Source organism: Indicator indicator, chromosome 1 (assembly GCF_027791375.1).
Source record: "Indicator indicator isolate 239-I01 chromosome 1, UM_Iind_1.1, whole genome shotgun sequence".
Taxonomy (NCBI): domain Eukaryota; kingdom Metazoa; phylum Chordata; class Aves; order Piciformes; family Indicatoridae; genus Indicator; species Indicator indicator.
In genome coordinates, this window is record NC_072010.1 from 11816444 (window position 1) to 11843819 (window position 27376).

Here is a 27376-nt window from a genome sequence, read left to right on the forward strand (position 1 = left end):
TCAGAAAGCAATTGGAAAACTGGGGATGGGGAGCACGGAATGAATTTAGGGTTATTAAAGAGCTGGGACTGATCAGTCTGGAGAGGAGGTGGCTCAAGGGGATCTTAGCAGCGTGTGCACACAGCTGGCGTGAGGCAGCGCGGGCAGAGCCGGGTTCCCCTTAGTGGTCCCCAACCAGAGACTCAGTGTCGACGGGCGCAAACTATAGCACGAGAAGTGCTCATCCTTGCGGACACCCCACGGCTCCAGACATGGCCCCATATCCTTTGCCGCCCGCTCCAGTCCTCCTGTCCCAGGCGGCGAGGGTCAGCCGGGCACAGTCCCCCGCCCCGCCGGGCGGAGTCGCGGGGCCGTGCCGGGCTGCGGTGGCGCTGCCGAGCTGCGCCGGGCGGAGCCGAGTTGAGGCTTGCTGTGCTGTGCCGTGCTGTGCCGAGCCGTGCCTGGCCGTGTGTGGTCGTGCCTGGCCGTGTGTGGCCGCGCCGAGCCGGGCCCACCATGGCCATCGCGCACATCGCCACCGAGTACGTCTTCTCCGACTTCCTGCTGAAGGAGCCTCCGGAGACGCGCTACAAAGGGCTGCGGCTAGAGCTGGCGCTCGACAAGATCGTCACCTGCATCGCCGTGGGGCTGCCGCTGCTCCTCATCTCTCTCGCCTTCGCCCAGGAAGTCTCCATCGGTAGCTGGCCTCCCCGAGAGGGCCCTCGCGGTCCCCGGCGTCTCCCGCGGTGGACAAAGGGATGGGTGGAGCGGGGGGCGGCAGAGCGGTGTGGGGCTCCGGGGTGGGGGGCGGGTACGCTGGATGAGCGGGCGAGTGAGCGCTCCGTGGGGCTCGGCTAACAACTGCCAGGCGGGGGTTCTACTCTGGGGTAGGGCAGAAGGCGCCTTTGGGCCACGGGGAGTGCGCAGCAGGGAGACCAGCTCTGCCGGCAGCATCCCAGGGAGCAGGCGGTGCCTCTGCTTTACCCAGGTATGCTGGGTATCCCGGCCATCTTTTCCCACTCTTGCCCATTCCCTCCTCCTTCGTGGGCCATTCCCTGGCCGCTGCCAGTCCATAACAGGTCCTGAGCAGGAGTCCTGTCAGCTCAGCTGCTGCATGTTTTCCCGCGGGAGGGATTGAGGCGAGCCATAGAGCCATGCCTCTCTTTGTGTCCCAGCGCTGCTCAGCCTGCAGCGTGAGCGACCTGCCGGGCTGTGCCTTGGGTACTGCTCTGGTCCCGGCGCTCGGAGCGTTCCGCAGCCAGATCTGGTTGTCATTCAGCAGCTGTCAGGGATAGATACCAAGGAAAAGGATGCTCAGAGCTCTGCCGTGTATTGAGCCTGGTCAGCTGCTCCTCAGATGACAGGCAGGGTGGACAGTGGAAGCACTCTCCACAGGTTTTTTTCCTGCCCTGTTGCCCTTCTGCAGGTGTTCCAGTTCAGCTTCTGGTGTGACTCAGTAGATGAATCTGCCTTCATTGTTTACAGAAGAAGGGCCAAGTTCCTAATTATATTACTTCCCCGCTCCCCCCCTTCCCTCCTCCCCCTCCCCCCCCAGAGTTATGGAAGTGCTTGTGCAGCAGCCAAGCAGCCAATCCTTGTCAGGGTCAGAAATGGTGAGGAGACTTTGGATTTAAATCTGAATGACAAGGATTTGTAGCAAGTTTGATGCATGTACCTGTTTATTGGTATTGAGTGTTGTGTACCTGAGATGCATCATTTATAGGTGAGAGACAAGTGAATGTCAAGAGAGTGGAAGCTGGAATGGGACTATGAGTTAGTGGTGAACCTGTGCAAAGGCATCATGAGTAGCAGTAATCAGATACCAGACTGCTTCAGAGATGAAATGCCCCAGACTGCTGTATTTACATCTCGTTATGCACCGATTGCAATAGATGTGGGTTTGACCGAAAACACCATGGCTAGCAATAACCACGTAGAAGAGTTAAGGACAACCAGGCTGGGAATGCCAAGACTAGATCTGAGCCTTCTGGCAGCTCTGGCCAATCAGTGACTGGATGGATAGAACAGTATTTCTGTAATCTAACCTGCTTCTTTTTTATATCTGCTGCTACTAAGTGCACATTTCCTCCTCTTAAAGCAATAAAAAAAGAGAGCTTGCATTTCCATACACTAGCTCATATATGGCCCCCTTAGTTCTTCTGTGTTTCTCTTTTATTAGCTCCGCAGAAGTATTTATTTGCATAAACCTCCAACACACAGCTGAATTGTAGAGTTTGGTAAACTCATTATTTTGGATGAGTTAAGTTCTTATCTTTGGGGCCTCAGTGCATACTACAGTATTAAACTAATTAAAATTGAATCTGTGACTGCAGCAGATCCATGAAGCAAGAATTAAAATGTGTGCCACCTCATGCATGTGCTTGATATTGCTTATATAGCTTGATAACCTGTTAGAAGAAACCATGAGGTTTAAAACCAAGCTTTTCTGTTTGAAAAATAAGTAGGAAAGTAAGTATAGGAAATGCTCCAGGCCCTTGCTGTGAGTGAAACTGCTCCACGTGGTTTCCATACAGAAAGTGATACTATATCAGCCATGCTGCTATTACGGCTGTTGCGTATTTCCTGCATAGTCCTCGGGGCTTAGCAGGCTGCCTGCTTACCAGAGATCCCAAAGCTGTTGCCATCAAAGCTTTTGGGTGGGGACAGAAAAAGTCCTGCAGGGCAGATATGCCTGGATCTGTGAGCATGAGCGTTCAGCCAGCGATAAAGTACAAAGTAAGATTTGGTTTCAAATGCTTCCTGATGTAATTGTGTTTTGAAAAAGCTCAGGAGTGCTAAACTGAGAGGAAATGGTAGGGTCCACTTTAGGTCTGAAGAAGAGCAACTCAGAATCAGAAGTAGTTGGGAAGGCTTTGTGTGAGTCACAGCATGGAAATGCTCTGCCTCCGGGTGCAAAAACTGAACACCCTTTCCAAAAATGAATGCTCAGCAACTATTTCTGTTGGGATAATTGCATTCTTCCCACCTAAAATTTTCTTGGCATCTGTAGCTGTCATCTTCCCTTCCTGCTCTGCTTTCCTGTTGTTGCAGTGCAGAGTCAGGTAACTGCAATTTTCCTCCTGCACGAGGTTGCTGTTTATTGTGCAAAGCAATTAAAATGTTTCCAAAGGACATGGAGTGTTTGTGGAGCTGCCAAATAACTTTTAGTTTTGATAAAAGTTTAAGGAAATAAATGAGATTCCATTTGAGTATCACAGAGGATTTCTCTTCTGGAGACAGAAAACTCAGCTGCCATGCATAGAGAGTAAGCACTATGGGGTTAGTGCCTGCACCACACTTTGGCATCCTTCAGGGGCATGAGGAGAGCTAATCCAACTTTATTCTTGCTTATATTTTAGAAACCTTGGTCAGTTGCAGGTATGTGATGATTTTAAGCTGTTTCTGCTAGTGCTTGGCAGTGACCGAGCTGTTTTGGCCAGCCCTTTGAAAGCTTTGCTGATTGAAATCCTGCACCTGTTACCTCTTTACAGCTGGACTTTGTTTTATGCAATTATATATAATTTTAATGTAATTTTATAAAGTTTTATACTGGGAACTTGAAAACAGAAATAAGAATAGGATTGTGTCTGTGTATGTTTGTATTTCTTATATTATGGCTTGGTATTATTTCCTTGTAATATTTGGCATTTCTTAAGGTAAATACACTACAGGTGATGAGGTAGTATGGTAACAGAAACCATATAAATATAGCTTAAATACAGCTAAATCAGCCATCCCTCTTATAAAGGAAAGAAGTAAAAGGATGGGGCACTCTCAGCAGTGTATGAGTCACCAATTAACAGATTTTTTTTTGTCTTTTTTGCCATGACCATTTTTAAAAAAATAAGAATAGCTTTGAGCCAGGATTGAGATTCCAGTTTTTAAACTCCCTCTCTTTCTGTGTATATTGTGAGATATGCTTTCTTACTGTGAACAACTTAGCTGAAAACATAGATATTTGTTCCCCAGCCACTGCTTGTAGCAGGCTACTGCAGCCCTGAGCAGATTACAGTCAGTTGAGCAGAGAAGAAATTGAAACAAGCTGCTTGATTTTGGCAGAGGCTTCTTTCCAACTTAGTTCTGGGAAGAATCTCAGTGGCTGTCTTGGGTTGCAGCTGAGAGAAGAGTGGATGTCCAACTGACATCAAATATCTGCATCTTTTCCCATTGGAAGGCAGTTGAGGATTGCTTATATGGGCTTAAGCCCAGCAGCTGATTGCCACTGAGTGATGTTGTTTGACCTGCATGAAGCAGCTTTTGGGCTCCTCTCTGTAGTGGGCAGCGTGTGCCAGCTGCACTCACTGTGGCTTCGTGTGGGAGGTGATGGCTGGTGGGAAGGTAGAAGAGGAGGGAGAGAGGGAGCTGGAGAGGAGAGAAGGGGGTCTTGTGGTGGCCACCAGCAGTCCTTACTACAAGTTGGGTTTGGGTGTTGGTTGCACATGGTTCGCACATAGCTGGTATAAATTAATCCTCTCGTTTTAGCATCTTTCTTTGTTTTATACTGCAAGAAAGCATCTTGGAAACCTTCCCAGCACACAGAAAACAATGTGTACTGAGTAAAGACACCTAAGAAACTTTGGTATAATCAGCATGAAGGTCTGGGTAGCACTTCTGGCTTGTCAGTTATGACAGAATGCTGGGTTAGGAAGCACCTGGCCATGGACCAACAGCATCTGCATGAATCTGTTAAAATGAAGATTTGGTGTACAAAAAACGTCTTACTTCTCTCTGATGCTCTCTGATGCATCTTGCAATGTTGGAAGGTGCTCAAAAGTGGGAAAGTGGAGTCTTGCACTATTTTCTGAACACCACGGGGTTAATATCCTCACTGACCACTTTGAGCTTTCCCAGTTAATTTCTGAGAAGGCTTTTCCCCCCAGTTTGTTTTAGTTCCCATCCCCTCAGCTGGCTCCTTATGGGGTTTGAGGTGTTTTGCCAGTAGAAAGCACAGAGTGAAAGGTGTTAGTGGGGAACTCCGGGCACAACATCCAAACTGCTTCTGGAGGTGCCACAGGGCCAGCAGTGCCCATTTGTAGCATTGCTTACTGCACATCAAGCAGAGCCTGTATCTCTCTTTCTCCAACAGTCATGAGAATCAAATCCATATAAAGGAAAAGGAAACCACAATTGTGAGACTAAACCACAACAAATACACGCACACAAAAATCTTAACTCTTGAATTAGGCTCCTTTGTTCTTCTGCTACTCCCCTTGCTGGCCCTCCCTCATGATGTCCCTTTCCCTTCACTCTCAGAAGTTGTTGGGGGTGCTTTTGGGAAATAATCTTTCTTGTGACTTCCATAAGAGCTGGGGAATAAAGTTCTAAGTTGGATGTAATTAGGCCAAAGACTATTAGTACGGAAGCAGCTGGCTGACAGCTTGGAAGACATCTCCAAGGGCTGCTGAAGCAGGCTGTATGCTGAGCTTGGAAAACACCTCCACAAGCTGCTGAACCTGGCTGTATGCTAATAGTTGATGTTTGCACACCTTGCATTTAGTTCAGCAGAATGCTCTGAAACCTGAGGCATTAATGACAGGACTGAATCAACAAGTGTGCAAGCGGCACAGACAAGCTGTGAATTCCAAGGCATCTTTTGTTAGAGGTGCAGACCCCAGAGAACAGCAGCGTGTACTGTGCTGCTCTTTGTCATAAGAAGAGTGCTCAGTTAAGGGTAGAAGTTACCAGCATCAGGAACAGGCTTCCTTGGGGAGCCAGGACCAACTTCTAAAAACCTTTACTTTAATGTCAAGTCTAAATTGTCTTTGGGTGAATATCTTCAGCTACTCGTGAGAGACTTTTTTCTGTTTCATTCCAGGAGACATCTTTACATTTCCTATGGAAGTGATGGTAAGCTGCTTTTGGTGTCAGGATTAATTTTAAAAGCACCATGGTTCTCTGGTGTTGCCTGAGATTTGCTGTACCACCAGCAGTGGCAGTGGAGCCAGGGGGTCATTGCCACTGTTTTGAGATGCTTTTTTGTTGTTGTTGTTCTCCTTAAATCTCACTGATGGGAATTAGTTCACAAGTTTGGGTTTGTTTTCCCAATTAAAAACTTACATTTGAAAAGAAGAAAACTTTGAAGGCAATGCTTGATAAACAGCCAGCTCTTTTCCTACTGCATTGTTTTGGACTTCTCTGAGGGATAACTGACAGCTCCAAGGAGAGGGAAAGGTGCTTGCTGCCTCCTCTGACCTGCTCCACTTGAACATTGCATCACCTGAACTTTACTTTCTTCTACTACTCCATTGCCAAAGTAAACCTCAGGGAACAGGTTCTTTCTGCCAGGGCACCCATTTGTGTCTCTCCATACTTCCTTCTTAAACATCATGTCTATTCTGTTTTCCCCAGCCTGCCACTTTGGTCCATGAGAAGCATCTGTAATTAAATAATTCCTTCTGGTCTGCTCTTCATGCATGCAAATATACCTACACATACAGCTATTTCTTTGGCATGTATTGAGACACCTGTTTTTCATATTTTAAAATGCTTTTTGATGTTGGGGTGGAGGGTGTGTGTTAAATGGTGCTTGCCCTTGATTTTTATGGCGTGTGGGTTTTTCTTTAGTGGTTGCTAACATGGATGATTCTTGCTAGATAAAAATCTGGTGTTTGGGTATCATGCCTAGTTCATGTTGCCTTATGGAAAATTATAGTGGTAATGACTAGGTTTTTGTTCAAGCTTATGCAAATCCTTTTGCAGTGACTGCAGTGTATTAGAAAGCAAATCATTACTTACTGAAGGATTAATCCTGTCAACTACAACACCTGATCCTAGCTCAGGAAAAATAGTTCAGCATAGGATTAACACTGATTTGTTGAAGTACTCTCTATGTGCTGTAGTTTCTTAATTAGATGTTTAAATGAGAAGGGGCTATTGAGCCACTAGGAAGGAAACCAGTCCTGCCTGCTAGGTCTGTGCTCTTTCTGGTAAGGGATGCAATCAGAGGATGCTGAGCCCTCTGCTTGTCTTACACCCTAGCATACCAGCTGGATACTGGAAGCTCTTCATGACTAGTGGTAAAATACTGGAACAGGTTGCTCAGGGATGTGGTTGAGGCCCTATCCCTGGAGACATTCAAGATCAGACTTGCTGTGGGCCTGGGCAGCCTGATCTAGTTGGAGGTGTCCCTGCTCACTGCAGGTAGGGTTGGACAAGATGATCTTTGAGGGTCCCTTCCAACCCAGTGCAATCTGTGAATCTGCGACTCTCCTTCAGAGCTGAGATTTTCGCTGGGATTCTGAGAGTTCATTTTTGTAGGTAGGTTTCTTTTTTTGAAAAGCATCTACAGGGGCAATAGGGTGGGAATCACAGAAATTACTTGTGTCCTGCTCCTTTAGCATCAGTAGTAAAATTGCCACCTTCATTTAGGCAAATGGAGTTGGAGCAGGCCCACTGTTTGCATCTCGATTCTGAGAAGTCCCAGGTGGGTGTGGGGAATCTTCTTTTAGATACCTGATGACAGATCCTTCCCAAAAGATCTTGCAAGACTTAAGCACAGTGGATGAAAAGTTGTCATCTGAGCACAGGACTTCCATCTGTAGGTAGGCCATGCTGGTTTTTACAGTGCTTTATAGGAGCTGCAGAGGAACCAGTTGCAGAAGAAAAGGGTTCTCCTGGTACAGACATGGGGAAGATAGCTGGGGACTTGTTGGCAGAGCACACATGAAGATGTGCCACACCTGGGTGGGGTGACAGCTTGGCCTTGCTGCTTGCTGGCTGTAGTGACGCAAGCTTGTACTCTGCACTCAGCTGCATGCCTGCAAGTAATTCCTGCAGTCAGTGACCAGCTCCATCTGATAATCTTAGTGCACTTGTAAAAGTCACATTTTATCATATATGACTGCTCACCTGTTGCTGCCTCGAATTTGTGCAGCTCTTTTGGGTGGTGCCTCTTTAGGACAACCACATAGTAAGTGGCATTTTTTGAATCCTCATTTGTTTGCAAAAGTGTTAGTCAAATCCCCATCACTCCCTCTAAAGCTGATTTAGTACCAGGGAATGATTATAAAAAAAGTGCATTGCCAAGGGTAATGATATCTTGTCCAAAGGCTGTTGTCACAGCTCCTTAATGAACGTAGTCATTTATTATTCCTCATCCTTCTTGCTGTGTATTTTAATTCCCTGTTGTTATGGGCTTGGCTCCTTCTTTTTCCCCTTCTGTTACTTGTGGGAGCAAAGGACAGGGAGTAGCTTCGTGTCAGCCAGAAGGATGTTCCTTTCATAGCAGAAGACTATTAGACTTCTATAGACATAGCTCTGTGTACACGTATGTGCACAGTGGGTCTGTGGAAGGTGTTGACCTTTTGCTTAATTTCTCCTCTAATAAAATTTACAGTTCTTGTTTTTCACTTTGTACAGAATAGCCCAACATTAAATAAATTTTGTATAGGTATATTGCTATTTACAGAATCACAGAATGTTAGGGGTTGTAAGGGCCCTCAAAAGATCATCTAGTCCAACCCCCCTGCCAGAGTAGGATCACCTAGGTCACACAGGAACACACCCAGGTAGGTTTTGAATGTCTTCAGAGAAGGAGACTCCACAACCTCTCTGGGCAGCCCAATCCAGTGTTTTGTCACCCTCACAGTGAAAAAGTTTTTCCTTATGTTCAAGTAGAACCTCCTATGCTCCAACTTGCACCTGTTGCCCCTTGTCCTGTCACTGGGCATCAATGAGAAGAGCCTGGCTCTGTCTTCCTGACACTTGCCCTTCACATATTTATAAGCATGAATGAGGTCACCTCTCAGTGTCCTCTTCTGTAAGCTAGAGACCCAGCTCCCTTGCCTTTCCTCATAAGGGAGATGTTTCACTCCCTTAATCTCCTTTGGAAGGGAGAAGGAAGGGGGAAAAAAAGGTGGAAAATTGCAACCATTTTCAGAGGCATTTAATAATCTGTGTTCTGTGTAAATCATGCACAGAAACATCCTTTCTATTTAAATCTTTACCGTGGTTAGTGCAAAGTTGTAATTTCCATTAACACCTTGAAACCGAGACTGCAATACGTTCATTAAAAACCAGTGCAACAGCCAAAGAGTCACCAGCTTCTGCTGGATGTCCAGCTTCATCTGCTTGACTCCCAAGGCAAGTTGCCAAAGGTTTCCAACATGCCTGCTGGAACCCTGGGGATCAGAAGAGCTGGGTTCACTGCTCTGCTGCGCTGCTGGCGTTGCTGTAGCTGTTCTGGTATGAAGTTGTGCAGGTGACTCTTTGGAGAAGGAGGCTGGCTGCCTTTTTTTCTCACCAATTTAAACACTCCCTCACTTGCAGTGATTTCCCACTGACCGAGAGTGAGCAGATGGAATGTGTTTCTTGTTGCAGATACGCAAGACATGACCAGGACAAAGCATCTTCTGAACACTCCTATTACTCACCCTTTGAAATGGTCTCTTGTTTGCTGCTTCAGACCAAGCACTGCCAGCAGCAGGAGTTTTGTTAAGTGGTGAGAGCAGGGCATAAATGGTCCCTATGCAGTGCAGAACAGACACTCCAATTGCCTGCTCTTTTCTTTTTTTCTTTCTTTTTTTGTTTCCTCTGCAGTGTATTGTTTCCTGGAAATTCTCTGGAGAGCAGAAACTCCCAAAGCTTTGGGAGAGTGCAAGTGCTTGTCTGGTTCCAACACTGCTTAATCACATGAGCTCTGGACTGATAAACAGTAATTTATTTTCCATAAGGGAGGCTTGTTGCAGGGCAAACCCTGTCTTTATGATGCTGCTGCCTTAGAAATAATTGTAACAGTGACTCACAGGGAAAGGCTTTTATTCATAATGCCCCTTGACTATGCTACATTGTGAAATAGCTATACAAGTTACAAGGCAAATCTATCAGCCTCTCTTACAAAAGAGCTTCTCATAAGTTCAAAAAACTAAAGCAGCAAAAAGGCACAAATGATACAATCTTACACAACATACTTTTCCCCTGTGAGGCACAGAGCAAGGCTGTTGGCACTAATTTTGATGAATATATTAAGAAACAAAAGTAGCAATATTTCCCTGCTATTGCTCTTTTGACGTTGGTGGTGTGTTGGAGGGATGTTCCTGGAAGAGCCATCTCCACTTACTGTAATCATTTGGTGAAGCAGCTGTCCTGTTTCAAAAATTTAGAAAAGTCTGCTGGAAATGTGTGGGTGTATTTGCTTTCACTGCCAAAGCTTCAGAAAGAAAATCAAAATCCCTCATCATGTTTTACTACTAGCTCTCATCCAACAAGCCACTGATACTCCACATCTGATAACCACTCTTTCTTGCTGAGGTGTGCTGCAGTAAGAGTGAGCTGTGCCTGTACCTGGTCAGAGCACTTAGTGGCACCATCTATGCAGTGCTTGGGTCCCTGGATCAGGAAAAGGAAGACAAGTCCCTAGTGGTGGTTGAAGCCAGAGATGGAGGGGGTCCCACTGGGACAGGCACTGCCACTATTTTAGTAACTGATGAAAACAATCATGCTCCAGTCTTCCTACAAAGGATCTGCACTGTATTTGTCTCTGAGAATGCAAGTATTGATACTGAGGTGGCGGGGGTGTCTGCTGTGGACAGAGATGAGGGAGAAAATGCCATGGTGATGTTTAGCATCCTTGACAGGGACAATGACCAACCACAAATTCTCCAGAGAGAGAGCACATCACTGTGCTAGTGAGAAGGGGGGGTCTGGGGGCCATGATTGCTCTGCCAAAAGTTACATGAGGAGATCCTTTTTTTTTTCCACAGGTATAACTTGAACCCCTCAAAACTCATTTACAGTCTCACAGGCAGAAGGGGTGTCAACTACCTGGGCCAAATTTGCCCTTGCATCACTGCAAGAGCTGCTGGGCTATGGGAATGGCATTTGAGGCCTTGTTTCAATAAATGTGTAAGCAGTAGGTTGTGTGTTTGAGAAACAGTGGCATGATGGTATGTGATTGTAGCTGTTGCCTCAGGAAACCAGACTCATCTGATCACGCTTTTCATCTGCTGATTTGCCTTTGGCCAACCTGAATGAAGTGCAAGTGAGAAAGACAGGTCTTGGAGGTCATATTCCTGCCCAAATGTAAGAAAATAGACCTAATGAACAGGTGCTTCTGGTGCATTGGCCCAACCTGTAGGAGACATCAGAAAATCCCTGTGGGACTGCAGTGGGAATTTAGTGACTCTCCTCCCTGCTGAGCTGCTGTGTCTCATTCGGTCACTTACAGCTTTGAATACCATGAAATCCAGAGTGTGAGCTTTCCTTCCTAAACTTGATTTCTTTGTTTTTTAATTTTCTGAGGACATGATAACTTTTACTTTGTTTTCCCAGGTGCCCAGATAAGCTGCTTTGCACCCAGCTCCTTCTCCTGGAGACAAGCTGCTTACGTGGACTCCTACTGCTGGGCAGCTGTGCAGCAGAAGCAACCATCCCAAAACAACTTAGAAAACATTCCCCTGTGGCTGCATAAAGTATGTACAGATCTCCTTCCCCTGGAAAAAATGCCCCCACATAGAAGCCTCCCTTTGCCTTCGTTTTCTTGTTCCTCTGCTCTGCTCTAGTCCTTGGCTTTGACTTTACTCTCTATTTTTAGAAAGAATGTTTACTTTCCCTTACTTCCAAAGAGGGTAGTACTACAGAAGGTATTTTCTGCCTTTAAATAAAGTCTGGTTTGCTATAATAACAAATATCACCAGTTATTTGACATGAATAGTGTTGATACACCAGAGGGACCCAGACAAACTGGAGAGCTGGGCCCAGGTGAACCTCATGAGGTTCAGAAAGAGCAAGTGCAGGGTTTTGCACCTGGGCTGGAACTATCAATACAGACTGGGGGACGAGGTGATAGAAAGCAACCCTGTGGAAAAGGACTTGGGGATGCTGATGGACGAGAAGCTGGATGTGAGCAGTCAGCGTGTGCTTGCAGCCCAGAATGCTAATTGCAACCTGGGCTGCATCAAAAGATGTGTTGCCAGCAGATCCAGAGAGGTGATTCTGCCACTTTACCTGCTCTGGTTTACTCATGTGGAGTACTGTGTACAGGTCTGGAGGCCTCAATATAGGAAGGACATGGACCTGATGGAGAGGGTCCAGAGGAGGGCCACAAAAATGATCTGGGGGTTGGAGAACCTCTGCTATGGGGACAGGCTGAGGGAGCTGGGGTTGTTCAGCCTGGAGAAGAGGAGGCTCCGGGTTGACCTAATAGCAGCCTTCCAGTACCTGAAGAGGGCCTACAAGGATGGAGAGAGACTGTTTACAAAGGCCTGTAGTGATAGGACAAGTGGCAATGGCTTCAAACTAGAGAAGAGCAGATTAAGATTGGATGTTAGGAACAAGTTCTTTACTACGAGGGTGGTGGAACACTGGAACAGGTTGCCCAGGTTGAGGCTCGGCAAGGCACTGGGCAACCACGTCTGGTTGGGAATGTCCCTGCTGACTGTGGGGAGGTCAGACTAGATGACCTTTGGAGGTCCCTTCCAGCCTGGACCTTTCTATGATTCTATGATATTGCTGTGTTGCTGTGGAGCTGAGTGTCTCACCTGGCTTGTGTCAAAATCTTACTCTGGGAAAAACAGCTAGTAAAAACGTTTTGTATTTTTATTTTATTACAATTGGCTTGATTTTTCATGTAGAGGAACTCATGGCAGATAGGTGTCTTGAGAGACATTAAATTAATCAATGGTACCAACAGTTTCAACTCTGTTGTCAGTGTGATCACGTTTGCTTCTGCAGGCTGTCCCCTTGCAACCATGAGCTGGCTGCAGATGCGGTTTGGAGGCCAGTATTAATTAAAATCTTTCTACTGGTTGTTCATCAGCTTCCATGCTTAACAAGTTTCCAAGGAAGGAGTGGTGTTACAGCTATTAACACTGACCTTTGTTTCCCACTGAAAGCGTTTGGCCAGCAGCTGCAGGGGTGATAGTTTCTGCAGGAAAACAGAGCTTGGGTTGTCTCCTGGTGCAGGCTGTGCCCAGTGAGGTACTTACAGCCTCACTGCTCTGTGCTTTTAAAATGGCATAGCAGAGCCTTTGTGGGAGCACAGTGATGGTAATGATACAAGGGAGCCTTCCAAAGCTCAGGTGAGAGAAGGTTTGGCCCCTCTGTGCAAGGGCAGGGATGCACATACAGGGACAGAAGGGATCACCAGGCCCAGTTTTTCTTAAGACAACACTTTAAGTTTTTTTTCTCTGCATTCTGGGCAGCAGTGCTGTCATTTGCAAAGCATCCTCAGTTTCTTTCTAATACTCTGACTCACTTAGCATATACATATATAGGTGTGCTGGAAGGCTCCATAAAAAAAAGCTCTGAAGGAGGCATTATGTTACAGTTTTGAAGGAATGAGGTTGTAGGCCCCAGTTCCTGATTGAAACAGATTAATTTCCTTATGGCACACACACTCTGTGCTCTGTCAGAGGTGCTGTCAAAGCTTTGTTTCCTTAGGACAGCGCTCTGTGTGGTATAGAGAGTAAGTAGGACTGGTATAGCTCTTCAATGAAGAAGGCAACTTGCCCTGTGTTTCTTTTAGGTATCTGGTTGCTCTTAAGGATTATCAAAACCAGGTTGCATTACAGAAAAAAATTGAAACCTTCCCATTTCCTTCCTATTTGACAGTACAAATTAGTGCTGGAATTTCCGGGGTTTCAATCAATAAAATGCATTTCTCGATTTTGGGCAATGCCTGAAGCTTGGGCACCTTTACCCACTGTCATTTCTTCTCTGGGAGATCTCTCCCAACACTTGAATTTATCAGTTTGGACACTTGTTTTCGAACAGAGAGGAAGAGCATATTGCAACTTCATGGGTTTCCTCTCTAGGGGGAAGCCTCCTGAGTTTACTTTCTGTCTGTAAAGATGAGTGCTCCACTTGACAACACATTTTGATAAAACTTAGCTTGATCCTTAACTGGAATAATAGAAATAAGGATAAGGTTTTTAGCCAGTGGAGTGGGCAATCCTTGCAGTAGCCTTTTTAGTCTGTAGTGCATGGAGAAATTTATACACATGCAGGAGAACAGTCATCATCAACAGTCATGGCTCTTGATGGCCTCCAGACATAGCAACAAAACAAGTTGAGGAGCAGTTGGATATTGAGTGATGACCTGTCTCTAGCCATGAAATCTGGATTGCTAGGGTGGAGATGGCTGTGATCAAAAGACTCTTAGGGATTTTTTAAAATTACTTTATGTTCAAGAAGGAAGATAGAAGTAAGCAAAGTAGAGAGAAAAGGAGTGGATGATTCTTCAGAAGATGGGGATTTGTACCAGTGTGAAATGCAGGCAAATGGTTCATCTGACTGACAGCAGAAAAAAAAAAGGTCTTAATACATGGCACAGCCAGGAGAGGTTACTTGTCTGGTTCAGATCTCTGTAAAAGTGCAGGGCAAGTGCTGCAGGACCCACTCAAAACATTGCTTTTTTATGCATGGAATGAAAATAACCTTGTTGAGAATCCTCATTTTTGTAATAGAAATAAGATTTACCATGGGCCTGTGGGTTGTTCTCTGAATTGCTTGGCTGTAAATATACCAAAATAACCCTGAGATTCGTCATCATGCTGTTATCATGATTGATTGTTATCTGGTTCCTCTTACTCACTGTTTGTACAACTTCTTAGCTGAAGGACTGAGGACTCTTCATGGTGCACCTCTACAGTTCCACCCAGAGGGATTTAGGGCAATCAGAGCAAGGAAATCTGAACACAGATTCTTTGAGAGTTTGGTGGTAGAGCCGCTTCAGTAGCATTAGTCTTACCAATTGAAACTGGATAAATACGGTGTTTAAGCTGTATCAAAACAGAAAGTAAGTAACAAGAGGAGTAAAAAGGGTCACATACAGTTTCAGAATCACTTTCAGATCTGGAAACAGGATAATATCTCAACCGGAATGATGAGTCATTTATAGTTCAAGTTTCAGCCCATCAATTCAAACAGGGATAGCATCATATCCAGATAGCATAGCATGGAAACATGTCATTACTGTCATTAGCCTGTTTAGGGGCTGGTGCTTTTGCTTAGGCTCTTCCTGGTGGCAAACAGAAATTTGAAACTGAAGAAGTGAACACTTCACCATGATCTTATATTTTAATGAGAAATATTTTAATCTCCAGTGAGTGAAGACACTTCAATGCTTCCTTCTTTGTTGAGTACTGTATGCCAATGAATTTTCTCAAGACCTGGGCAGCTTTAACAGCTTGTGCTGTTGTACTTAAAGTTACTGTTTGACCACTGTTAGGTATGGCAGAAGTCACAATGCTTGCAGTCACTTTAATAGCACTGTCCAGAGGAAATAAAAGACTGAAGATGCAGTAAAATGAGAAAACTGTGGTTTTCTAAATGCCACTAAAGTGGGTTTCATCTTCTGACAGCTATCTTTATCCAGACCTCGGCAAGCTTTCTGTAGATCAAGTCCTTGAAAATGCATTTTGGCTCACACCACCTTTGGCAGCACCAGGGACTCAGATTAGAGTGCCACTTGTTTTGTCTGTCTCATGCTGAATATTAATTACACATTACCTATGCCTAGTACTTTCCAGAAACTTGGATTAGCCTAGCTGAAGCTCTGCTACTCTGTTTTTTGAGTGCCAAATTCGATGGGCTCTTGCCTGTCCTTTTCTCCTTGCAGATGGGTAGAAATGAAGGTGCAGGGCATCCAGGTTGAAGCACAGTGTTGCAGCCCTCCATGCACTTGCACTAATGCAGTTCAGAAGGGAGGATTTTGAACACAGGATATTGTATCTATTTCTGAGGAGTTTTCAGATGACCTTTATTCGGTTATGCTGCCTCATACCATCTTACATCCAGCACTGAGAACTTGCTGCTGGAAAGGATCTTGATAACTAGACAGCAAAGGAAAAAAAGAGTTTTACTTTTAAGCCAGTCTCTTTCTCCGGCATATCTTTTTCCATACAGTTCTTGAGGCCAGTGGTGCTTCCCTTTTAACTTAAATACTGCAGCTTATCCAAGACTGACGTGACATTTTCTCCTTGTGTATTCAGTGCCCTGGCAGTGAATACATAAACTGTAAAAGAAAGGTGTTCATGCTCATCTGTGTATGGATATCATATATAGTCCTCCTCTTAAAATGGGAAGTCATTATGTGTGACTGTAAAATGTAGTCAGATGAGCTAGATGATCCAAGTCTGTTGTTCTGAAGCCTAGGACCTGTGCCAGATGACTCTGCATTTTCACGTCTGCCTGTCAGTTAAAGGCCTTAAATTTTAATGATTCTCAACAATTTGCTTAGTTATTTAAGCCTCCTGTTAACAAATAGAACAAGTGTAGCTTTCATTTCTAAAAAAGCCAGAATCCGAGAAGGATGGAGCCGTGCATCAAGTGCTGTGGAAGGGCTGACAAATACAGGCTTTTGTTTCCAAACAAAAAGAGCTGGACTAATGGTCACACTGCTGCTCTGGTTTTGAAGCCAGTCAGAAAAGAGCTGCATAGTGTTTTCTCATGCTGCCGCAAGCTACAGCTTTGGAAATGATGTGAGCCTAGAGAGGGGAAGATCAGTACACGTGTGTGGCAAATGTGCCTTTGCCCTGGTGGTGTGATACTTCTAGGTGAAGAGGCAGTGGTGAAGGAATCAGGGAGAGGAGGTGCAAGGGAAGATGGCAGATGCTGCTTTTCATAAGACAACAGTCTGTAATGAGACAGGGGAGATAAGGGGAACTGGAATAGGTCTGAGGCAGAGCAACAGAGCTGATGCCAATGTGCCACACAACTGCAGAATGTACCCAAAGAGATGTTTTGTAGTTATTAAAGAAGGCATGGAAACTAGGACAATGGAGGTTTGGGGCTGTGAATTCAGTGTGTCAACTGTCTTGCCTCTTCCTGCATGTCTTCTAGGCCTCAGGGTAAAGAAATGTCCAGGATCAATCAGATACTGCAGATGGGGTGGCATTTCCAGTTTTTAGTGTCAGAGAATTCATAAATCCTCTGATGCCTGTAAAATTTCAAATGAGTGGGTAGTAAAGCCAAGTGCTTTAAAACAATGTAAGAAGCTTTGGTTGCTTCTTACTAAATCAGATTTTCTTTGTTTTTCTTTCCCTACCTGGAACCAGTGGAAGGGTGCTAACAGGTCTGCACACAGAAGAAAGTGAAGTCAAACAGGCTTTGCAGCAATCATATGCAAGCTGGCATTTGTTAAACCCTATGGAAGAGGTGTTGCAGCAGCTTAGAGGAGTTTAGATATGTTTATGCCATGTTTGCAGACAGATCATTTTTATTTCTACATAGCACAGAATTCAGAAGTCTGAAAGAGCCTGGACATGAAACCATAAAGCTTTGGGTAGACCAAGGCATATCCAGGACTTGGACCTGTGAGACCTGGTAGCACTGACCACAGTGACAAATATGAAAGGCAGATCCTTGATCCTTGAGTTTGAGTGGACAAGATGTGTGCAAAAACATTTAACACACCAGAGCTTTACATCTCAATTGGAAAGGATAGACCTGGAAGAAAGCTGATGATCTGGGGTTATCTGCTGTGCACAAAGAGAAAGGAAAGGCAGTAGTGAGGGCAGAGCTCTGCACAGTTTCCATGGGCTGCTAGGGGTAAGGGAAAGATCATGTCAAAGGTGCAGCATGTAGAGCTGAGAGGTGACAGCCAGCAGGGATGTGTGTTCTGAGAGAATGAGCTTGGTCAGTTTGTCTGAAAGCAGTTAACAGTTCAAAGAGCAGCACCCATGTTCAAGGGCTCTCTTGGTTGATGGGGCAGGTCAGAGCTCTGAAGAGAGAACGTTCTTGATGGTGACTAGAGGCAATCTATTCAGTGAGCTTGGTTTGGTAGTACAGAAGGCAGCATGGATTTTGTGGGAGTACCAAGCAGATTAGCAGTCCCCAACAATTCCAGGATGTCAGAAAGAATTCTCTAGATCCCTCTGGCCTGTGAGGTCAATCTGCTCCAGTGAAGAAGGGATAAACTACAGTACTGTGTTGCTACTCGATCCTTGTTGGTGAGAAGGAGCTACCTGTAGTGGGATGTAGGGTATAATTAGAGTCAGCTCTGCTTTGCTAACTTAACTAGGTTTTTGTAACAACTTTGTTACTGGGTTAGCCCGTCCCTGCAGGATTTATATTTCTTGAAGTTGTCTTTCTTGAGGGCTTACCAAGAGACTGAACTAAGTTCGAGTATGTTGTGACTGAGCAGAAACAGTTGACTTACAAATTTATTAGAAGAGTTGGAAGGGAAAGCTGATCTTTAAATACAGCATCCTTGGTTTCCTGTGGCTATGTCACTCTTTTCATGGCTTTGTCTTACTGTGTGTCACAAATTTTTTGTCTGACTGCTCTCTTGAGCAGGTGCACATGCAGAGTGGTGGTTCATAATAAGGTCTCCAGTTGCTGATGCAGTTCCTTTAACAAGTCATTTTTTATTTATATATTAATACATCATAGATACTCCCAGTATTAATTATAACATAGGATTTTGCTTTAACAATATGTGATGTGAGAAGTAGCTTTCTGATGCAAAGTGCTCAGTAGCATCAAATTACTCAGTTCATGCATACAAAACTTTAGTCTCTCTTGATTAATGCAAGCACAAATTAACAGTAATCATAGAATCATAGAGTGGTCTGGGTTGGAAGGGACCTCCAAAGGTCATCTAGTCCGACCCCCTCTGCAGTAAGCAGGGACATCCTCCACTAGATCAGGTTGCCCAGAGCCCTGTCGAGCCTCACCTGGAATATCTCCAGAGATGCAGCCCCAACCATCTCACTGGGCAACCTGTTCCAGTGTTCCACCACCCCCACAGTAAAGAACTTGTTCCTAACATCCAATCTTAATCTGCTCTTCTCTAGTTTGAAGCCATTGTCCCTTGTCCTGTCACTACAGGCCTTTGTAAACAGTCTCTCTCCATCCTTCTTGTAGGCCCCCTTCAGGTACTGGAAGGCTGCTATTAGGTCACCCCAAAGCCTCCTCTTCTCCAGGCTGAACAATCCCAGCTCCCTCAGCCTGTCTTCATAGAAGAGGTGCTCCAATCCCCTGATCATTTTCATGGCCCTCCTCTGGACCAGATTCTCATCTTGTTGAAATATCTACAAACATGAGTTGAGCTGTTCCACTTTCACTGATTAATGACTTCAGTCCAAGTTTTCTTTAAAATTCTCCACTGTTTTTTTCAATGAATGTGCAAGTGTGCAAGGCTGTAACATTCAAGATGCTTTAAATCTGTTTCAAATTTCTTCACAACTAATTTAAAATTCCTTAGGAACTGGTGCTGGATTTGAGTTAAGTGTGCTTGCTATTAAAAGCTGAATGTAATAAATTAGAAGTCAGCCAAATTTATAGTACATTGTGTTAACTAACTGCTTGTCTAACTAGATCTTACATGATGTCTGTGTAAGGGTAATGTTCCATATGAATGTACATCTTAAATGATTTCCCAGGAGACAGAAAATACCATCCTTACAGTAGCTGGAGGGAATAGGAGATTAAATCTCATAATGAAAATCTCCTACTTGTTGATGACTAGAAGAAAGATAGAAAGACTTCAAGCTGTTGTAGTTTATACCTGCTTCAACCCTTACCCTAAGCAATGGGGACTGTGTAAGGGCTGATTCCTCAGCACTTCATTAACATCAGACCCTTCTCATCCATGTGTTGGTTTTCTTTTAGGAGTTATCTGAAAATATTTTTAAAACCTTAAATGTTACAACCACACTTACATCCTTTACAACCACTGTGTCATGCACTCTGAACAGATGTGTGTTTGCAGGCAGATGCAACACTATGAAGGATTTAGTCATAGAATCATGGAAATGTTGAATGTTTGGGGTTGGAAGGCACCTTTAAAGGTCATCTAGTCCAGCCACTCCCCTACAATAAACAGGGACATCTTCAACTAGATCAGGTTGCTGAGAGCCCCATCCAACTTGACCTTGAATTTTTCCAGAGATGAGGCATCTGCCACTTCTCCAGGCAATGAAATATGCAATGAAAATGTTACCAGGATCATGATAACATTATTCTGCCCCCCCCCCCCCCACCTTTTTTTCTTCTCATGGCAGCAGCAAGGTTACTGGAGGAGTCTGAAAAAAAAGATTCTGCTTCCCTTCATTTCCCAAATAACCACAAAAGTGGGTTTTACTAAAAGCACTGAAATAAAAATATAGGGAATTTAATAGTCTTAGAGGGAACAATGGTGACTGGCTGAGTTATTGCATGTACAGGTGGAGGCTAACCTGATTTCTCTTCTCCCCTCAGTTCTTTCCATACATCCTTCTGCTCGTCGCTATCTTGCTGTATCTACCATGTTTGTTCTGGCGCTTCACCGCAGCACCTCACCTTTCTTCAGACCTGAAATTTATCATGGAAGAGCTTGACAAAGCCTACAACAGGGCAATCAAAGCTGCTAATAGCATCTGTAGTGGAGATCCCAAGGATCCTACTGACTTGCTTCCAGCTGCTAATGAGAACATGACACAGAGGTAAAATTCTGGGGCTTGGCTTTCTTGGCTCTTTTCCTTAAGCTCTTAAGAGATGTGACACCTGCACTCTCTTAGAAATTTATTGGAAAGGTTTGAATGGTTACTTCAGACACTTTTAAATCTGAAATAATTACTGTGGGCACTTGCAGCTGGAACATATAACTTGTTTTTTTCAAGAAAACGTTTGATGAGCTCTTCAGATTGCTAATTACCTGAGGTGTCCTGATTTCTTTAGTTGTAGCGGGTGTTAATTAGTTTTACCACAGCAAAGGAAAACAAAGATGGATGCAGTTCTCAGTTCTCAATCTTCTTGACAGTCACTTGTATTCTGTGAGCAAAATCTGATAATTGTCCTGCCCTTTCAGATCTAGGTCTGCAAAGCTTCCTTTTATAGATAAAAAAAAAAAAAAAAAAAAAAGCGAAACACCAAAGCCAACAAAAGCAAAAAACAGCTCTCTGATCAAAGTGGGGCACAGTTATAACCAGATCCAGTTTCTGCTTCATCTTAGGTCAGGGTACCTGTTTCTCTTTGCATGTGGGGGTACAAGCAATGCAATGGGGACTTAGATCTGTCTTTAAAATGTGGAGTTAGGACTTGTCAAGTAAAAAGTTTTCCAGAGTGCTATTATTGAACAAGTGCACCTGGAATGCTGTGTCCAGTTTTGGGCTCCTCAGTTCAAGAGAGACAGAGACCTGCTGGAGAGAATCCAAGCGAGCCACGGGGATGATTAGGGGACTTGAGCATCTCCCCTGTGAAGAGAGACTGAGATCCCTGGGGCTTTTTAGTCTTGAGAAGAGAAGACTGAGAGGGGATCTGACCAATGTCTATAAATATGTGAGGGGTGGGTGTCAAGGGGAGGGGGCCAGGCTCTTTTTGGTGGTTCATAGTGATAAAACAAGGAACAATGGGTTCAAACTTGAACATAGAAGATTTCACCTCAACATGAGGAGAAACTTCTTTGCAGTCAGGGTGACAGAGCACTGGAACAGGCTGCCCATGGTGTTGTGGAGTCTCCTTCTCTGGAGACTTTCAAAACCCACCTGGATGTGTTCCTGTGCAGACTATCCTAGGTGATCCTGCTTCGGCAGGGGGGTTGGACCTGATGATCTCTTGAGGTCCCTTCCAACCTCTGGTATACTGTGATACTGTGAAGTCTGCTTTTCCTCATGGATTTGCTGACTATACCTGGGTTTTGTTGGAAAAGATTTTTTTTTCCCTCTAAGGGCAATGGCTTTTCTACCTGTTTTCCAATGTTTGAGCTCTTTTGTCTCTTAAGTGGGTTTTCTGTATTAGAGTGCCAATATTCTTCATTTATCTGATACTCTGTTGGTTTTTTTTCTAATGACTTCAATAAAACTACCCTGGATTCATCCCCAAAAGAGGGATTCCAATCTTGTGTCTATTTAGCGTACTAGGGTTTTGAAATTTGAGGGAGGCAAATGCTGCAGCATCTGATCTGTGTGATCTGAGGGGTTTTTTCTCTCTCTTTCAGTTTGTGGGAAATATCTGAAAGCCACTTTAAATACCCAATTGTGGAGCAGTACCTGAAGACAAAGAAGAACTCCAGATGCTTAATAATTAAGTACATTATCTGCCGTTTACTCACACTAGTTATTATTTTCATTGCATGCCTCTACCTGGGCTACTACATTAGCCTCTCTTCTTTGAGTGATGAGTTTCTTTGCACTATCAAAACTGGGATCTTGAAGAATGACACAACTGTTCCAGAAGTGGTTCAGTGCAAGCTTATTGCTGTTGGAGTCTTCAAGGTACTCAGCTACATTAACCTGCTCGTCTATCTTCTAGTGATGCCACTGGTAGTGTATGCAATGTTTGTTCCATGGAGGTGGAATTCAGGAATTCTCAAAGTGTATGAAATCTTGCCAACTTTTGATGTTCTAAAACTGAAATCAAAGTGTTTTGATGACTTAAGCCTTTACCTCCTCTTTCTTGAGGAAAATGTGAGTGAACTTAAATCATTTAAATGCCTCAAAGTGCTGGAGAACATTGCAGTTTCTGAGAAGTTTGATGTCATGCAACTCTTGGTGAACCTTGGCACTATTAAGACAGATACCATAGATGGGAAGCCAGGGACAGCTGTGTTGGAGAAGTCTGAAGAAACAACTCCAGAAGAGCTGGACAAAAATGCAACAGAACTACAAGGTAAGGTGACCTGCTCTTTCTTTAAAAAGTAAAATCAAAGAAAGGTCTCAAAAACACCACCTAAAAACACCTCTAAACCTGCTGGTATAGAGAGATAAGGAATCCACCAAACCACAAATTGGTACATGCAGACTTGTGACATTGCAAATCAGTGGCACAGGCTAGGCACTGATGTCTGTTATGTTGGTGGTACCTGCTGACCTTTCTGCTCTAGTAGTAAGGCTTCAGATGTCTGAACTTAAACTCCTTAAGACCACCTGCACAGTGGAAAAGCACTAGATTGGCCTTCAGTAGGTTGTGCTTGAAGAAGCTCCAGTCAGAAAGCTTGTGGTTTCAGGACATTTGTTTTTCTGAGATTAGCTCAAAAGAGTAATAACTACTGCTTCTGCTTTTCATTCAGGCTTTGACAGTAATCTTAGATGAATCACAGAATCACAGAATCAATAAGGTTGGAAAAGACCTCAGAGATCATCAAGTCCAACCTGTCACTCAAGACCTTATGACTACTAAACCATGGCACAAAGTGCCACATCCAGTCCCCCTCTTGAACACCTCCAGGGATGGTAACTCCACCACCTCCCTGGGCAGCACATTCCAAGGGCTAACAACTCTCTCCATGAAAAACTTTCCCCTCACCTCGAGCCTAAACTTCCCCTGGTGTAGCTTGGGACTGTGTCCTCTTGTTCTGGTGCTGATTACCTGGGAGAAGAGACCAAACCCCTCCTGGCTACAACCTCCCCTCAGGTAGTTGTAGACAGCAATGAGGTCTCCCCTGAGCCTCCTCTTCTCCAGGCTAAACAACCCCAGCTCCCTCAGCCTCTCCTCATAGGGCTTGTGTTCGAGACCTCTCACCAGCCTCATTGCCCTTCTCTGGACATGTTCAAGTGTCTCAATATCCTTCTTAAATTGAGGGGCCCAGAACTGGACACAGTACTCAAGGTGCGACCTAACCAGTGCTGAGTACATGTATGTAAATGAATGTAAAAATAAGCCTGATGCTCAGAAATGCCACTGCAGAGGAACTGAAAATGACAGAAGAAGGGAAGTGGAGCCAGGGCCAGTGAACATGCTCCTGTTCCTTCTTACAGAGAGAAAGGGAGGCTGACTGTAAAGTGATTTTTTGGATTGGTGCAGCTGTTCTCTGAATACTCTCACCAGTTCCCAGAATGATCAGCTCTGAGCAATTGCTCTTATATGACATGCAGTCTTAGATTCTGTGCTAAATAAATGTGGCATATCTTAAATGTGATTCCAACTCTCTTCTCAAGTGCAGAATTAAGGAAGGAAAGCCAAATATCCAGGTAGAAGGGGTAGAAGAGCTTTTGATGTGAGCATGGCTGCTGTTGTAGTTGTCCCCACAGAAGCAGCAGGACATTAGTGCACCCCAACAATGAAGTAACTCACACTCCATGGGCTGCCATTTCACAAAGTCCTTCACTCGTGGAAGTGAAGATGCTTTAAAATGTTTAGTAGCTGACCTGAGTAGGCAAGCACAGTGCTTAGAGCAAGTTAAAGATCTGTTTCAAAAGCAGGAAAATATTAAATCTGCTTTCTCTTCAGGAGGCTATGCCATGTGCTTAATAAAAAGAAGCAGCACCACCCAGAGGGTAACTCTTCCTCTGTACTTTGGTCAAACACGTCTGATTTGGAAAAGCCAGTTTATACAAAGGAGAATTCAGAACAAACAAGCAGAATTCTGTTCAAACTAGAAGAAGCAATTCTGGCAGCCAGCTCTAGTAGGGTAATTTGCAGTAATACTGACAGTAAATAGTTTTCCTCTGAAGCGTGTCCCTTTTTGAAATTACAGATGGATGGGTTTTGGTAGGAGAATTTAAGAGCCCAAGTCTCTGCTCAAGGAGCTGAAAAAGCTAATAGAAAGTCTGACTCATTTTTATCTGAAAGCAGAATTTTTGACACTGCTTTCATCTCACAAAATTGCTTCAAAGACTTGTTTTTCTCCAGAGCAGAACAAACTCACGCTTGAAACTACCCAAGTGCATTACAGAAAGAAGTTGCCATTTCATGACCAGTCCTAGCTGGTGCAGCCCTCTTCTGCCTGGGTGCAGCTGCAGACAAAGCTTCTCCCATGCTTCATTGTCTTTTCTTTTGTCACTAGTGGTATCAGCTTCTTTTAATTAATAACCATGTTAATAAAAGAGTGGTAGGTGCTGACTCTGGACCATAAGGGCAGGAGAGACTGCAGGGCATCCTGCCTTGGGTGCTGCTTCCAGACAGCATAGGGGCAGCTGGAGGATGCTCAGCAGCTCCAGTGCAGTGCAGGAGAGCCAGCCTTGCATCACTGACTTGGTGGCAGTTTTTTTGTAAATGAGAGTATGTTGAGTGGTTTGCTGGCCCTTTGTAATAAAATGTATACTTTTATATGTTTTACTATTTAATATCTTGGGTGGTGGTGTCTTCAAACTCCGCTGTAAGTTATTTACAAAGTATATTATTTACAAAGTATATTATTTGGTTGTGGGTATTACATTCCACATATAAAGACAGCTAAATGATTCAGGCACAGATCTAAGAATTTCCAATACAGCAATTCAAATTGGAAATAAAGGTTCTGTGATCTGTGGTTTCCCACAAATGGGATTCTGTGGCAGATTAGCCAGGGACTCCCCACTTGCTCCTCTATCCGGTGTCTTCCCAGATGCTGTGACTATAATTCGAGTTGCCCTTGGCTTGGAGAGGGCCAGGGGCTTCTCTCCTCCCAGGCCCAGTTCATGGTCTGGAGCTTGCCCTTGGCTTCTAGAGGGCTAGGGAGCCTCTGTCTTGTGGGCTCTGTCTTTCCGTGGCTCTTCAGGAATTCAGTTCTCTTGGAGCTTTCCCCTTTCTGCCTTGGTCCAGGTGCAAGGCCCAGGTGTAGCTGGTCTGCTAAGGCAGGCCCCTCAGCTGCAACTCTGAGAGCATTTGGCTCTTGTTGCTTGCTTGGTGAGAACAAGTCAAGTTGCCTGACTTCTTGGCTGGTTTAAATACTGTCCCAAGACAATTAATGCCCTTTGGTAACACAGAACCCTGATAACTGGACCTCTAGGATGGGGCATATCCAAACATGGCCAGGGGCACACAGAGTTCCCAGCTGTGTTACAAAGTTAATTACACGTGGTACATGTTTATCTGGACCCCAGGAAGTGTCCAGGTTTGCACATTCACAGGTCCTTACAATGTTAATCACACCTGCCATGTATTTGCCTTGGCCATCTGTACCCCAGGAACTGTCCAGGTTAGCACATTCAGAGGTGCTTAGCACATTGTCTGGGCTAGGGCATGTTTGGGAGTTTGACCCTTCAGGACACCCTTTCACTTCTAAAAGTCTCCTTTCTCTTTAGTTTTGACAGGCCATGATGCAAGTGGCAACCTGAGTACAAGAGAAGATAAAAAACTTCGTCAAAGACTTACAGATTCTTCATGCTGATGCTCCCCCACCACAGCAGGCAGGAGCTTCATGCTGCAGGGGGACTTCTCCTCCACCTTCACTGCACTCAACACAAGGTGTTGCTCTTTGAATGCACTCACCTTGGTAGCCTGACAATTCCTCAGAGGTTTACAGACTGTTTCTTGTATAACAATCAGCAACTATGTACCTGAAAAAGCATGTTGCAGACTTCTGTTATTTATTTAAAAAAGGGAAAAAAAACCCCAAACAACACACAAGGAACAAGAACAACAACAACAAAATATTAATGAGTAATAAATGACACATGTTGAAGGCAATTGAAGCTGGCAGCCCTATACTGTACAGAGATGGGAAGCATAACCCTGTAGCTAACAAAAAGAGATGGCCAATTTGCATTCTGAAGTGTTGCTCTGCTGGGAGCAGCCATCTCAGTTCTGGGGTTTAATTGAGGTATCTTGGGGCTCTCTGCCCTGGAAAAAGAAGGAGGTGGAAGTGAGTGGTGGGGGTTTTTTAAATGAATTTGGTTAAGCTGTACCAGACTGGCCACTGGTAGTGGCTGTGTCTTCACAGGAAAAATAGAGGTTGCTTTGTTCAGCCTGAGATGTCTTGGTTAAGCATCTCAACATCGATGTCTGGGTTTAATTACTTGGCACTGACAAAAGTACAAACAGGCTTAGTATAAGAGGGTACTGTAAGTGTTAGGGATTTTGAATTTTCTATGTATTAATAAATTAATGTCATTTTTTTTTACAAAATGTAATTATATGTAAGCTAAATGTTAGTTTAATTTCTATTTCTCGGTTGTTTTGGTCTTAGTGACTAACATATCTGCCTTGGAGTTTGGACTGAAGATCAATGAAGTTCATTCCATTTTTGTAATGGTTTGTAGCAGTTGTTTTGTAATGTTTGGATGTGTGGAATTTGTTTCAACACATTTTTAATAGCAAACACAATATTAGTTGTGCTGCTTTTCAAACCCCACTTTTGAAGACAGTCTTATTTGTATTACAGTAGCACCTGAGTGCCTCAGCAGAGCCAAGCACTCAACAGCCAAAGTGAGGTAGATGTAAATAAGATGAAATGTTGTTCTCTCCACACACCCTGTGACTTAATTTTAATCAAGAATAAGATGTTGAAGTGGACTGGAACAGACAGAAGAATCAAAGTGGGGGTCGGGGTTTGTAAATTGAAAAACCATCCTGCCTTGTTACTAGACTGTTTTGGGACAGTAGCATTCAGCTCTAATGTCATTCCCCCTGCCTAGGACTTCAATCTTTTATGAACATTAAAATGACCTTTGTCTTGAATTTTAGATACAAGGTGAGGTGAGCAGGAGCTTAAGCCACTGCCACAAGGACATTGTGTATCTTTCACAAGTGTTACAAGCTCATTTTTTTTTCACGTATTGTCAGTGTAACCAAAGTGTTTTGCCTATCACCTTTTCCAAGCTGTCTTTTTAGGCAAAGT

The 27376-nt window shown here is 44.3% G+C and overlaps 1 protein-coding gene across 1 annotated transcript; it reads left to right on the forward strand.

Moving 5' to 3' along the window:
- Nucleotides 1–495: 495 nt before the first annotated feature.
- On the forward strand, nucleotides 496–25927 carry PANX1 (pannexin 1). The gene is made up of 5 exons (XM_054387490.1): nucleotides 496–676; nucleotides 11248–11387; nucleotides 20119–20342; nucleotides 21836–22506; nucleotides 25842–25927. The coding sequence occupies exons 1-5, from the start codon at nucleotides 496–498 to the stop codon at nucleotides 25925–25927; spliced, it is 1302 nt and encodes a 433-aa protein (XP_054243465.1).
- The last annotated feature ends 1449 nt before the right edge of the window (nucleotides 25928–27376 follow it).